Source organism: Ranitomeya imitator, chromosome 3 (assembly GCF_032444005.1).
Source record: "Ranitomeya imitator isolate aRanImi1 chromosome 3, aRanImi1.pri, whole genome shotgun sequence".
Taxonomy (NCBI): Eukaryota; Metazoa; Chordata; class Amphibia; order Anura; family Dendrobatidae; genus Ranitomeya; species Ranitomeya imitator.
In genome coordinates this window covers 777742612-777757056 of record NC_091284.1, presented here as the reverse complement: position 1 = coordinate 777757056, position 14445 = coordinate 777742612, and the positions used below count along the sequence as shown (strand labels likewise).

At 42.0% G+C, this 14445-nt stretch overlaps 1 protein-coding gene across 1 annotated transcript in view; it reads left to right on the top strand.

The window, feature by feature from the left end:
* MICU2 (mitochondrial calcium uptake 2) overlaps positions 1-14445 on the top strand; it is a 342067-nt gene that overhangs the window by 289692 nt on the left and 37930 nt on the right. Inside the window, exons 6-7 of the mRNA XM_069759113.1 lie at positions 901-983; positions 6013-6054. Of these exons, the coding sequence (XP_069615214.1) occupies positions 901-983; positions 6013-6054 (125 nt within the window). The remainder of the gene's footprint in view (positions 1-900; positions 984-6012; positions 6055-14445) is intronic.

Sequence of the window (14445 nt, the reverse complement as noted above, 5' to 3'; positions counted from 1 at the left end):
AAAGCCTCCAAAACCACCGTCTATGAATGTTCCTCTTTAGTTTGTCTGATATCTATCATGTTTCACGACTCATTAAAGGGTCGGCTATTGACTTGCAGGATAGCTATCTACACTAGGCTTTTCTTCTAAATGCTCATACTTTTTTCCTGCAGTGAGCATACAGACATCGCACTGATTTGCTCATACAAGAAAACAAGTTTAATCAGTGGGGATTTTTTTTACCATCAGAGTTTGATCCAAGTTTCGTCAGTTTTTCTCAGATGAACATAAAAACATGGTGGAGGTTTCTCAACATCCATCAAACTGTCCGTGAAAAACTATTTCTTCATAGACCCATTGACAGGCATTGATTAATCTGAATCTCAGATCACAGTTGGCCAAGACTCCATGATTTTATGCGGATTGTTCGGTCGGAAAAAATACACGGACATGGACAATAATAGGTATGAGATCTATCCACGAAAAACACAGAAAAACTCACGTGAGATAAACTTATGTCTGAATTGGCCCCAAGACTCTACAGCCACAAGGAGACCCTGTATCTGCCATTATTACATTGGATAAGTGATAACTTGGTATTGGTAATCAGTGGTGGTCTGATAGCGGAGACCCCCACTGATCACAAGAGTTAAGCTCAGGAATAGCCCTGTCGAACGGACATAGTGTCCCACCACTCAGAGCACTTTTCCAGCACCGGCAGTGGTGGTGAACATGTCCGGCCCCTCTCCATTCAGGCCGGGCTTTATAGATCACCGTTCTCAGGATCGGTGAGGGTCCTAGCTGTGCATTATGCTATAATATTTAGTATATTTGTGACTGTTTGAGATCTTTTAAATGTTTTTATTTTATTTTTTATTTATTTTTTATGTAACTAACTCCAATGCTTATAAATTGTTTCAGAACCAGAAACTGGATTCCAAATTGCATTTCAGATGCTGGACACTGACGACAACGACCAGGTTGACAAAAAGGAGTTTTTCAAGGTAAGGTGGTAAGGACATTTGGGCATTTAACACAGCTCTTAAAGGGAACCTGTCAGGTCAGATAACACTAGTAACCTGTAGATAGAGGATTAAACTGCAGGTTAATAGCGTTATGAAGGTGCTTGGGCCGTACAACTGAAAGTGCTGCTACTGGGAGAAGACTAACGTTCATCACTGCAGAGCCGGCTGTCAGTCAGTGCCGGTCCATGCTTAAACTGCCACCCTGTGCTGTGAGCGCTGACTGAAGCAACGCCAGAAGGCCTATATGACTGAAAGCCAGCAGCTGCCAGAGGGAAAAAAGTTAATTTTCTCCCCAGTACAGGGACCGGGCACCTTCATATCGATATTAACCTGCAGATTATCCCTATATCTATAGGTTAATAGTGTTATTTGACCTAACAGGTTCCCTTTAATCCAAAGCAAAATTGTAAAATAAATACGCCAAGTGTAATTCATTCTGAAAATCCTCATCCTACCCTAAAATGTGCACACTTCTGGATTTTAAGTGTGGAATTCTGCACAGATAATCCACATTAAAAGTGCTGACCTTATGTGAACTGAGCTTAAAAGGAATTCTTCCAGGTAAAGGGTTTCATGGGAGGAGGGCGCCAACAAGCCTGGGGTATTTACATATAGGATGGGGGCAGTAGACTGAACCCATTGGCCAGGGTGCAGGAACTCCTGCCTACAGCTCTGACATGTGTGCTGTGTAGCCCTTGCCTTGCATGCACCATAAATATATTTATTAAAAGGAATCTGTCAGCAGGCTTTTGCTGTGTAATATGAAGACATCATGCTGTAGGGGTTAAGACACAGGTTTCAGCGATGCCTCTCTTCTCAAGCTCTGTGGATTTGTTTGCTTGCAATGATTGTTGTAGCAACAGGAGCTTATCATTGCTGGACTAGGGCGTGTCATGCATTCTAGTCTGACTCCGCCCCCTTCTATGATGAGCAGCTCACTGTCTATGGAGTTTGTACACTGAGAGCCTGGGGTGGGCGGGGGCAGCTTCCTCAGCTCTGCTTCATTGCTAAATGCAAAAACTCTGATAGTGTCAGAACGGCTGCACCCAGTAATCTAAGTGATACATCATTGGATTCAGCTTCTCCTTGCCTACGTCAGGCTGCTCTCAGATAGGGTAGAAAAAAACCTACTGACGGATTCCTATAAAAGGGTAATGTCCTTGTTTCTACAGCAACTTTACATCACTTCACCAAACGCAAACTGAATGTACACACGTCATTGGCGGGATGTAGAGCCGCACAATCCTGTATGCGTAAATCGTTGTTAGTCAAAAAGACGCAACAGCTGCGCCTGCTCAATCGCTTCTGAAAAGCCTCTCCTGTGCGGAGGACCAGGAGCAAACAAAGTTCAGAAACCAACTTACAATCCTATTGTGGTGCAGGTAAAAATAAGGACCTCTCTTATTCCTTCTCCTTCCTGCCCAGGATTTATTGCATTTTATAGATTTATTTGGAGACATTTTTGGGTCCGATTATTTAGCGTTTCACCTACTTACTGCACTATATCATGCAGGTAGATACGTGAACTCCCGTGTCTTCTCAGCCTCCTCTCATAAGAAGAAATTGGACAGGAAATTTAGGTAAAAAGAATTACACCCTGGTCGGCAATAGCTCTTACAAATTATGGTTGTGTAGGAAAAGTTCCATTACGAGGATGGAGGAGCTGTAGGTTGTATATGTTCTGCTCACTCTTACGCTACCGTTCGGGCCAGAGGCTTATCTGATTTATTGCCCCCGACACCTACTCACTTATTGTTAGATTTTCTTCAGAAGATACAAATTCCATGTTCTGCTAAATCTACTGATTCTTCTAGTTAAAAGCCTGTGCATGTTTTAGCTGATACGGGTAAGGATACTGCTGTACATTACTCATTTGTAGAAGCTTTTTTTCTCCTTTCTCATAAGATCTCAGCTTTTGGCCATACACTTTATATAGTTTTTTGACAACCGCTCATTCCACGTATACATACGGTGTAAACATGCACACACAGCTCATCCGAGTGCGCTTGTGTCCACTGTAGAACAACAAGGAATAAATAACTGTAATAAAAGCCCAAAATCTGCCACAGAGTCATCGTTATACACATTAGATGATGGGCCAGTCCTGCTGAAATCAGCCAGTTCCTCCATCATTTATCTAATGTGCATGGCTACCTTTAGGCTCTGCTCACATGGTGTTTATGCTTCACTTGCCATACAGTTACATACATCCTGAACACACTACAATTAAATTAAAAAGAATACTGGATGCATGGAAAAGATCACCAGATTTCTCTTTCTTAGGCCAGTCTGGTGATCAATCCATGTACAGACCTCATTGCCTAGATGGACCATGTGTTTCCCACCCAAACGTATAATGTCATATGTGTCTATGAAGCTGTAAGTTCAGGTCAACACCGGCATTGTGTTGGACCTTGAAATACGGCCATCTGAACTCCATCTAATACAGTGTAATTAAAAACTAAAAAAAAAATAATTAAAAAAAAAGCTATGCCAAGGTATGCGTGCCTAGTGAAAGGCACAATGATATACCCTTGGCATCCATAGTATAGGGGTTTATTGACCTGTTCAGCATACAGTATGTGCCAGTATAGTCCCCTGGCACATGTGCAGAACATACACACCATACACTAAGTCACCAAAGCCGTAGTGTGAATGACAGACTGATGACATTACAGCACTGAAATTGTGGGCCACTGGGTTGCTTTTTTATGGCTTATGTGGTCCTGTAAAGTCATTTTTAAAACTGCAGTTCAAGCAACAATTATGTAAAGAAAATATCAATTATAGAAAATGAAAGCCTATTCGGGAAAAAAAAAAAATCATAATAATGATACTTTTACCGGTATCCGAATTCTTGCAGAAAAAAAAATCTATATGGAAATCTGCACCAGATATTGTAGATTGCCCTTTGAAGGGAATCTGTCAGCCGGTTTTTGCTACCTCATCTGAGAGCCGCCTGATGTAGGCAAAGAGAAGCTGAATCCAACGATGTATCACATAGATTACTGGGTGCAGCCGTTCTGACACCATCAGAGTTTTCAGAATTAGCAATACAGCAGAGCTGAGGAAGATAGCCCTGCCCATACCATAGCTGACTCCGCCCATATCAGGTTCTGTATATACAATTTCCATAGATAGTGAGCTTCCTATCACAGGAGGGGGGCGGAGTCAGACTAGCTTGTACAGAGCTGCTGGGTCGCAACAACGATAAGCTCTTGGTGCTAAAACAATTATTGCAAGCAAACAAAATCACGGAGCTTGATAAGACAGACATTGCTGAACGTTGTGTTTTAACACCTACAGCATGCTGTCTTCAGATTACATAGCAAAAACCTACTGGTATATTCTCTTCAAAAAAAAAATCTGTTTCTGCTTTTTCTGCATCAGAAATTGCTGTGCTGCTTAATTTGAGTATATACACACGGGTCAGTTTCCATGTGTTAACATCTCATCCACTTGCCTGCTACTGTATTCCTTCGCAGATTTTCTGTGTGCAAGGACATCTGAAGCACCATGTCACTGACTGTGCCCTGAAAATAGGTCTGAAATTTCTGATTGGTGGGGGTCAGTCGCCGGGTGTCTGACGCCCCTCCAGAAGTACACAATGTTTGGAGCCAGAACAGTGCCACACATTGTGTAGTGGCCGTTCTTAAGTACTGCAACTTGGCTTCTATTAAAGTAAATGGGCGTTAAGCTGCAGTACCCCAGAGCAGCCACTACACAGTGTATGGCGCTGAGTTTTTACGGCCCTTCTATTGGACATGGGACCTGCTTACAGCTGATCGTTGGGGGTGCCAGGTATCTAATTCACACTTTTCTAATATTGATGACCAAACTGGCAAATAGCTCATCAATATTGGAGCCCTGGAGAGCCCCCTTTAAGGTGTTTAATCTATTTGAAGTACATTTTATAGATTACTTTATTATACCCTAACTTCTAACTTTAGAAAAGCGTCTGTTCCATGTTTGTGCCGCATGCTTTCACTTCATTACCAAGGGGAAAAAATTCTAAAAATGTCTCCTATAAAGCACTGCCCATGTTAATAGAGTAGGAAAAATGTGACTGTCGGGGAGAAGGCATGTCCTGCTCGCGTGGGTCAGTGCCGTGTCCTGTACATCAGCAATGTGTTTATATAATGCCATTTAACCACAAGCCAATTTTTATTCTTGCTGACCTTTGAGGAATGAGACTGAACCCAGTAAGTATGTGCTTTATTTTTATATGCATTGACATGACGGTCTTTTGATTTTCTGATGTGAATTCACGGGGAAGTTTCTGGTACTGGCCTGTAGCCGCACACAGTGCACGTAGTGGAGTAGACCTTCTGATCTAGTCCAAAAATTTACACCCTGAAAACATTGTCTTAATAGATGAAAATGACAATTATATCCGTGACCACAGTTGGATGGTAAACTTGATGTATCTTTAGACACTTATCTAATTTTATACAACCTCTTGGTTATCTTGCATTTTTTTACACTTTGACACACATTAAGCCACCCCCATCCTATAAATCATACCCTTTTTATTTCGGAGCCATGCCTCCTTGTATAAAAAAAAATGCAAAACGTATCTCAAAGACACATAGGTCTAAAACTAGATGCATTCCAAAATTTAGAACATTCATCAAGTTGGAGAAGACATTCATAATTCTACCCCAATATGTCTAGAATAACGAAGGGTTGAACTCGTCCACCATGGTACCAGAGGATCTTGCCTAATAAGACCCCAGTATATTATGGCTCAAGGATCCAACAGAAGGCAGCTCCATTTGGACCTGAAATTGGAGCCAATCCTTTGCTCCCTTATGGGATGATTGACAAGTAACCCAATAGACCTTACTGTGTGCTGCGTGATAACGCTGAGGGTTACCAAATCATTGAGCGGCATAGAGGTTGGAAGGACCTCAGATTCATCTGTTCTGATGGACCCAAGCAAACCTAGTCTGTCATTAGATCTGCATGAAAAAAAAAACATTAATTTTTTCTGTGTTTTACTTTGTAGTTGCAAAAAATTCTTGGCACCAAAGATGCATTCAAGATTGAGGTAGGTAAATCTCTACTGTGCAAGATACTAAGCTATTAAGAAATTCCAATCTAAAAAGGGGGGTCGGAAACACAAATTAATTTTCATCCTAAATGACATAATATAATATATTTTCTAATATATGGTACTTTAATTTAAACTTCTTTACTATTTCCTCACTATACTATCAACTTTATTTATTTTTTTACTACTTTTTTCCATAACGCTTTGCTTGACGATATCCCAGCGTCATCAAGGGGCAGAGGCTTCGGTCATTGCCACAGTCTCTTCCCCCCTCCTAAAAACAAAGCGTCATCAGTGAGGCCAATTTCAGGAGCTCGGTTAGTCCCTGCTCTGCTGAGCATGTGTTGGTTGTCAATTCCGACTCATGCTCAGTAGATTCTTGTCACTGTGCAATGTGCGCAGTGACAGTGAACTCTCTCGCCAGCTCTGATGGGAATTAATAAGCCGTCAGGAGAGCACACTGTCAGTGCGCGTTGTTAGAACACCTGGCGTGCAAGGGATGCAGCTGGTCCCCTGCACGCCAGGTATTCTTTTTACAGCACGCACTGACTGTGGTCTCTCTCCTGTCGACTTGTTACTTCTAAACAAAACTGGCAAGAGAGTGCACTGTCATCCCCCTGACCATACATATTGACTAAAAATGGGCCTGACACACCCATTTCTCTACAATCGTCTAAAGATCTCTTGTATATGGGAGACTTATACATTTTTCTTAACCACATAAAGTAGCGTTGGGCTTTGTGATCCTGCAAAAATTTGCAACAAAAATTGACAAACCGTATCATGGGAAGGGACATTCACACAGCCTCAAAAGTGGTTACAAAAAGCATTGGTTCCTCCTCTACCGAAAAGGAGTGACTAGTACAAGCACTATATGGGGTTCGCGTGTTGATTTTAGATATGAGACCCCTTCTATATTCATCTCCTATATCTGTCTATATTGGTCTAGGGGTACTGTTTCCCTGATGTGGAGTCCCAAAGCTACATTTATGGAGATTTATAGTCCGTCAGTCCTTCATGGGAGACCGTTATGTAACTTAACTGTCCTAGCTCAGGTCCGGAGACCTACCGGTCTGGCCTAGTCTTAGGATCTGGTCACGATCTGTTTCACGGATATGTGAAGCAGGCTTAAGTCTATGTTCACACCTTTATTGGACATTTTGTTTTTACGTTTCATGAAAGAACTGAATAATGTACTGATGTGGGAGTGATCTCTTAAAGTTTCGATCTCAGTGATCGCCTGTCCCTGACCTAAAAATATGAGCCAAGTGCATGCATAGAGGAACTACATCGGACACAGCAAAAGCTGGCACACAACTGATTTTTTACTAGTACACACAAAAGATCATGTAACAGGTAAAAAGAGGGAGCCTGAGCAACTGTCATGTCAGTCTGCGATTGGTCCGTGTTAGGTCTTCTCCAAAATGGTCGACTCTTCAGTGTATCTGCTTCACCTTCCGAGGATTCCTTCCGGGGCGTTGTTCCAGGATGCAGACGCCATCTTGCCACACCACATCTGAACTAGCTTATGTAAGGCTAATAATTGATTTCTTTAGCCATTCTCTCCTTCACACCGTAATTCATACATGTGATGGATCATCTGCGGCATAATGGACACGTATGGAGTCAAACAGACCCCATTGACCAAAATGGGGTCCATCATATTTCTGACATGGGTTTTAGCCATTTTTGTATGACCAAAGCCAAAGGACATTTGGCCAAACCAGAGTCTTCTCCACAAAGAAAGGAGACAGATTCATGTCTGTTCGGGAGTTCATGCCTCTCATCAGTGAAAAGCATGGCACCATTTGGCTAAGTGATAGGACGACGTATTTGGGGCAGGGGGGAATACTGATTTGCTTTGTGGAGCCCCTTACCTGGCATAAGAAGACTTCTAGGCCCAGCAACGTCTCTGGTGTCTTCATCCTCAGCGTGTTACTGTAATTGCTTTCATTCGAGCCCTGCTTTAGTTTACTGCAGACTGTAATAAGTGCACGTGTTTGGGCGCCAAGGCCCACACCAGCATAACTCAGCACGTGTCCATGTGGCAAAATTCACAGTTCCTTTTTAATCAAGTAGAGGAAACAGGAAAAAAACTTTTGCCGCCCAATATTCGTGCCAACCTGGGCAGAGAGGAATAAGAACTGAAGGCGCACAGGTCGGAGTCTGGGGCCATTACTACAAAGACCCAGATGGCAAATCATTATTACATTTATATTTAGCTTTTGACTGAAGTTTTTTTTTTTCTTTTTTCTTCTGCTGTTTCTGTATTTAGATCTGAGCAAATTAAATTAGTATCTGGGTGGAAGGACACGGAGGTATCTGGAACTCGCACTGCCATTATTATTTTTCCTAGAAACCCTGCAGGATATTCGGATTACTTCAGCAACCAGAATGTACTAATCTAATGATATATTCATTTTGAATGACTGGGTTTTCCTAGACATAAATATTAATGGTCTCTTTTTTTAAGAAGACCACCTAAAAAGACACCAGTCTACAGAAAGCGGCATATAGGCCTCTTATTAAGCGCAAAATGGGTTTGTCCGGCTGAATGAAACACCTGAGAATCTGTCACCAAGTTTTTTGCCATGTAATCCGAGAGCAGAATAATTTAGGGGCAGAGACCCTGATTCCAGTGATGTCACTTACCGGGTTGCTAGCTGTAGTGTGGATAGAATTACTTGTTTTCTCTGCTGTAGGTTTAAGCGTGCTATCAATTCTAAGTTCTGTACAACCCCACGCACTTTCCCGATTGGCTTCTTTCTGTGTGCACTGTGCATAGGCAGAAAGTTTCCAATCGAAGGCGCGAGCTGGGTTACACAGTTTACATGGCACAAGACACCTAGTCCTGCAGGGATTAATCTGCTGATTGTATTGAAAGCACAGCAAACTGCTGAGCGAGTAACACATTGAATCAGGCTTTCTGCTCTCAGATTACCGTAAATAGCAGAAACCTGCTGACGGATTCCCTTAAAGTCTTATTAGCAGTGAAAAACATGCCAATTTGCTCTATTAAGAAAAAAAAAGTGCTACATATTGTAAGTAGCTACCTTGTACCCGCCGCTGCCATAGCAAATGTTCGGATATTGATGATCCATCCAGTTGATAGGTCATCGATATCAAGCCTAGACACCAATCTGTGGACAGGCCCCCATCAGTGCAGACAGGGGTTTGGTTGGCTCAGTTATTTGCCCTTTTGCTATGTTTTTTTCATTTTCTATCTCTTTCGACCAACCAATCCCTGCTCTGCACTAATGAGGGGCAAGTACCCTGAAACAGGAATCTGTCATGTAACCCTAGTCATAGTGCAAGGATTGTTTTATTTTTACAGGTGACACTAGCGAGGTTATTTTCTTTCCTTCCGGGAGAGAGCTATTTTCCAAAACTCTTTTTATCACGTTTCATAAGACCCTTCTGACGTAGCTCCTAGATTTCCACAGCTGAAAACTTCTTTCCCGGTATATTTGGTAGAATACCATTGATTGTAGTGCGTCACAATTTTTGTACACACGGAGCGATTTTATAGGACGGCGCTCGACTCGGAGAGAAATCCAGAGGAGACTCGCGCTAACATGGGAACACCGTGCAAACTTCATGGAGATCATGCTCGTTAGATTCGCACCCTGAACCCTAGTGCTGCAAAATAACAGGGCTAACCTCTGGGCCCCAAAATATTTACCCCTTAAAGGGGTTTTGTGGGTATTTAGAAAATTAGCGCTAAGATAAGTATGGTTCGTCAGTGACCCGATCGCTGCAGCCAGTCACTGACCCTTAGCGATAATGTTCGATGCCGGCAGTCAGATGATAGATGGGACACCGTCACTTTTGGTGCTGAAGGAGACCACCTGAGCAGTTGTGCTGGTGTCGGGGGGGATCCAAGGGGTAAATAATTATCATTTCTGCATTTTACACATTCCCGATTTCATGAAATCCCATTTATATGTATAGAATCCCCCATAAAGCTCCGATTTCAGGTGTTTTATGATAGGACTTAAAAAATTCTAACTAAATATTTGAAAATCCCCCACGCCCCAAGATTTATCTCCTATAAGAAGCAAGAATGTGCGTTCATTTAAGGTTATATCTGTGTAGTTCTCCCAGCAGCAGTCGGGAGCTCTTGGGAGACGGTTGTGTTCGGTAACACTGATCCGCGACTCCCACTAACATTGTGCTTGGACGCCCGCCAATCCCACCTTGGAATCCCGGCTGATAAAGGGACTCGCAAACAAGTCAGCGCATATTTATTCTGCAGGGATGGGTCTTGTTTATATGTGTCTCCTTCCCATCAGTGTGCTGGAGAGCTCCGCGGCCTCCTCGCTCGCTGGGGTAGAGGCGCTATTACAGGAATGTTACCGCCAATCAGACAAGATTTCCAAGGGACCCAAAAGACGGGGACATATTCGAGCCATGTATAGGGCTGAATCTACAAATTTAACATTAGTACCTTAGGCAAAGTCTCACAGCTAGAAATTCTTTAAAACCTACCAGTGAGGAAAGTCTATATATATATAATTTTCCTTTTTTTTTTTTTACAAGCCACATTAGTATCGGAAGGGTTATTATTTGCCAGGAGAAAAAATAGAGCTTCTATACAATATTGTATTAACCCGCTTGACCCTACAATCTGCAGTTTAGTGACAACTAGATGCCATTAAACTGGACCTGTCATGAGATTTATGCCGCCCGAACCACCGGCCGCACGAATCAGAGACCGACTGTTATTGCAGCCATATATGTTTTACTCTGAAACGATGCATTATTGCAAAGGGAAGCTATCATCAGAAAAAAAAAACTATTCTTGTAATTAGTTTTTTTGTTAAATTAGTTTTTTTTATATATTTTGGCATTTTGTATTTTATTTTACATATCACAATCTGTATTTAAGAAAAAAAGAAGAAAAGTTCCTGTTTCAGGAAACAACACATGAACATTAGCCTCAGTGAATAGACTCTGACCCTATCTTTTTGAGGCATCGAATGAGCGTGTGCAAGAGTCATTGTGAAGAGAGGGTGCAGGATCAGCCATGACATCACCTATTATAAAGTGGTGAATCCTGCGTTGTCAGCTTTGTATAGAGGTGTGACCTGTCACTGTCATCCTGCCTCTGATGATGGGGAACCTGCTGAAAACTCTTCCTCAAAAAAATTGGAAGCATAAGTCTAAAAAGTCCCCAGTGGTCAGCGTGTACTCATTAATTTTTTTTTTTTTTTTAAGGATTGTGATAAGAAAAAAAGACATTGCCAATGAAAAAAAAAATACATGTAACACAAAAAACTAATTAGGTCGTTTTCTCCCTTTAACTAAAGCATACTGTGGCGGGAGACAAGGTGGACTACGGGGACTAGTCAGAGGCAGATCCCCATTGGCTTCTCACTGCCATGCTCCTAGATTGACACGTCTCTCACTATATGTGTGTTTAGGGTGACACCTGCCATTCTAGCGGAATGGGGCGGGCAGAAAAAATAATTAAAAAAAATGTAAAATGTACCCAAAGGTTATGTACATGTCATGTTAAATAGGGAGCATATGCTTAGAACCTTAAACGATATTAATGTTTTTTTTTATTTTTTTAATTACTTAAATACATGTTTAAAAAAATGTTTTCAATTGGGTTGGATTACAAATGTTGTACCATTTAGCTTTTATAGGCGCTGTTTCCCACTGCACATTGCTGGCTGCAAAATGAGTTAACTGAAAATCCTTCAGTGAGCTTGCTCCAGCTGGGAGTTTTATCCGTTTTTTATTGATCCTCTGTGCTGATTTGTGCCACAGAACAAAACAAAGTGGACCCGAACCCTGGGTTTATAGGACAGCTAAGGCTTCTTTCACACTTGCGTCGGTACGGGGCCGTCGCAATGCGTCGGCCCGACGTACGTTGTGCAAATTCGGCACAACGTGGGCAGCGGATGTAGTTTTTCAACGCATCCGCTGCCCATTCTATGTCCCGGGGAGGAGGGAGCGGAGTTCCGGCTGCACATGCACGGTAGGAAATGGCGGACACGACGTATGAAAAAACGTTACAGTGAACATTTTTTCGCGCCGACGGTCCGCCAAAACACGACGCATCCAGTGCACGACGGACGCAACGTATGGCCATACATCGCGATCCGTCGGCAATACAAGTCTATGGGGAAAAAAACGCATCTCGTGGGCACATTTGCAGGATCCGTTTTTTCCCCCAAAACGATGCATTGCGATGGATTCCAAGCGACGCAAGTGTGAAAGAAGCCTAAAAGGTGCTAAGAAAAAGAAAAGTTACAAGCTCCCTACAGAGTCTAGCATTCTTTATAATCTATTTTTGTTTGCTTTTTTCTTCTTGCACTTTTTAAGTCCTGAGGTGATTATTTTCCGTGGTCTATTTCATTGTTCATAAGAGTAAAACAATTAAAAAAAAAAAAAAAAAGTCAACATAAAGATCCAAAGCAAGGAGACTAACACTGCCGCAGGAGGAGCAAGTCAAGGGAAAGGGATTCCAGTGTCAGGATCTTCAGTAAAATCACACTTTATTAGGTAAGTATAAAAAGTTACATCTCCTTTATAAGTTATCTAGCAAACGGGTTTCAGACTGCCGTCTTTACTCATTGTGTGATGTATGCATGTCAGAAACCCGTTTGCTAGATATCTTATATAGGAGTTGCACCTTTTTTTAAACCTGGAATCCCTTTTCTTCTATTTCACAGTTTATAAGTACAAGGTGAAATAACCACTTTGTCATTTTTTTCCTAAATTATATGGAAACTGGGAAAAATAGTGGTTCCATTTTAATGCCATAGAAAAGGCAAAAACAAAGAAAGCTTTTTGTAGAAAGTCTGAAATTTCAGATTGCATTCTTCCCCCCAAAAACATATTTGAAGGGCCCTTGGCCTGGAATGGGTTAAATAATAACCCAATGTATATGTCCGCCACTAAACGCCGGAGCTGGGCTATAAAATATCTGAAATGTCACATAAGCAATAAGCATGAAGACCCACACCGAACTAATGGCTTTGGTTTCTTAAGATATGCTGAAAGCTAAATAACCATTAGTATTAAGTCTCATGAAAAGATTCTCATCTTTCATCTTACCTCTTCAGCGGGATAAAAGACACAGGGGCTATTTAGATGTCATAAGAATAGTTCTGTTGAAATACCTCTGCCTTCCTTCATTCCCCTTGAAAAAAAAAAAATCTATCTTCATGTTGCCTGGTGTATTTGTTATGTTCAAAGAATGGCCCAACGCAAGTGGTGACAGAGTAGGATCTCCATCCCGGCCACTCTCCGGGGCTGCAGACGCTCCTGGAGCCCTAGCGCTTGACATAAAGTGTGTGTTTTCTCTCCAGCTATTTATTTTGCAATGCATGGCCCCATAAAAAAAAAAGAAAAAAGAACACGAGGAAATGTAAGACACCGACAGACATTTCGAAATGTTACAGTTTCCTTCCAATCCTTTGTACGTCTTTCGACAAAATATTGCGTGTAATGTTAACAGTTCAGATCTACGTTTCAGTGTTTAAGGGATTGAAAGGCTTTATTCTGTGTGTTTTACCATCTGGTTTGGAATAGTTGGGATGATGGGATGAAAATAATTGCTATGTGATCCCCCTTACCTCACTTTTTTACTATGTTCAATTAGGTTTTGCTGCTTTTTTTTTTTTTTCCTTTGGGATGCCAATGTGATTAGTAATGCTTAACACCTTTAATGGTGAAGATATGACTAAACGGAAGGAGCGCTCAGCTTTCCAGATGAATTAGTAAGAAGTTCTGGGACTGGAACATTAATGGCCTATCATTAGCGTGATCCTATAAAGGTAAATACTAAGTGCTTCAGTACCGGGTACGGCAGGTGACCCACTTTGCCTTTTTAAACAATGATGGTGGTGCAGCACTCAACCAGGCGTCGCAGCCCGTTCACTGTTCTGATTGATTAAGATATTAACAAAGCTCTATCTGCTATCCTAAGGCCGGCCATACACATTAGATTGCTGTCTGCCAATCAATGCTTCATCCAGTCTTTTGGATGACAGCCATCTTAGCCGACTTTCCCATACACAGGAACACTCAATCAGCCAATCTCCTATGTTCTCTATGAGAAAGCTGCCCAATGACACATCGGACGGCGGCTTATCTCCGGGAGAACAAATATGATCGGCAGTCCACAATCGGACATGCACAATCAACATCTCTCCCGATGATCAGTCAGCCGGCACCGCCATATGCATTAGACAGTCAGTTAAACCAGTCTATAGTGTCATGTTCAGTCAACATTAATCTAATATGTATGTGACCCTTAAGAACAGAATGTAGGGGCTCAGTCTCTCTGGTTCCGCTTGGAACACCAAACCACGGGGGTTTTTTTTTATCACTCACTAGCTGAAGAGCCCGGCGTTGCCTGGGCATAGTAAATAT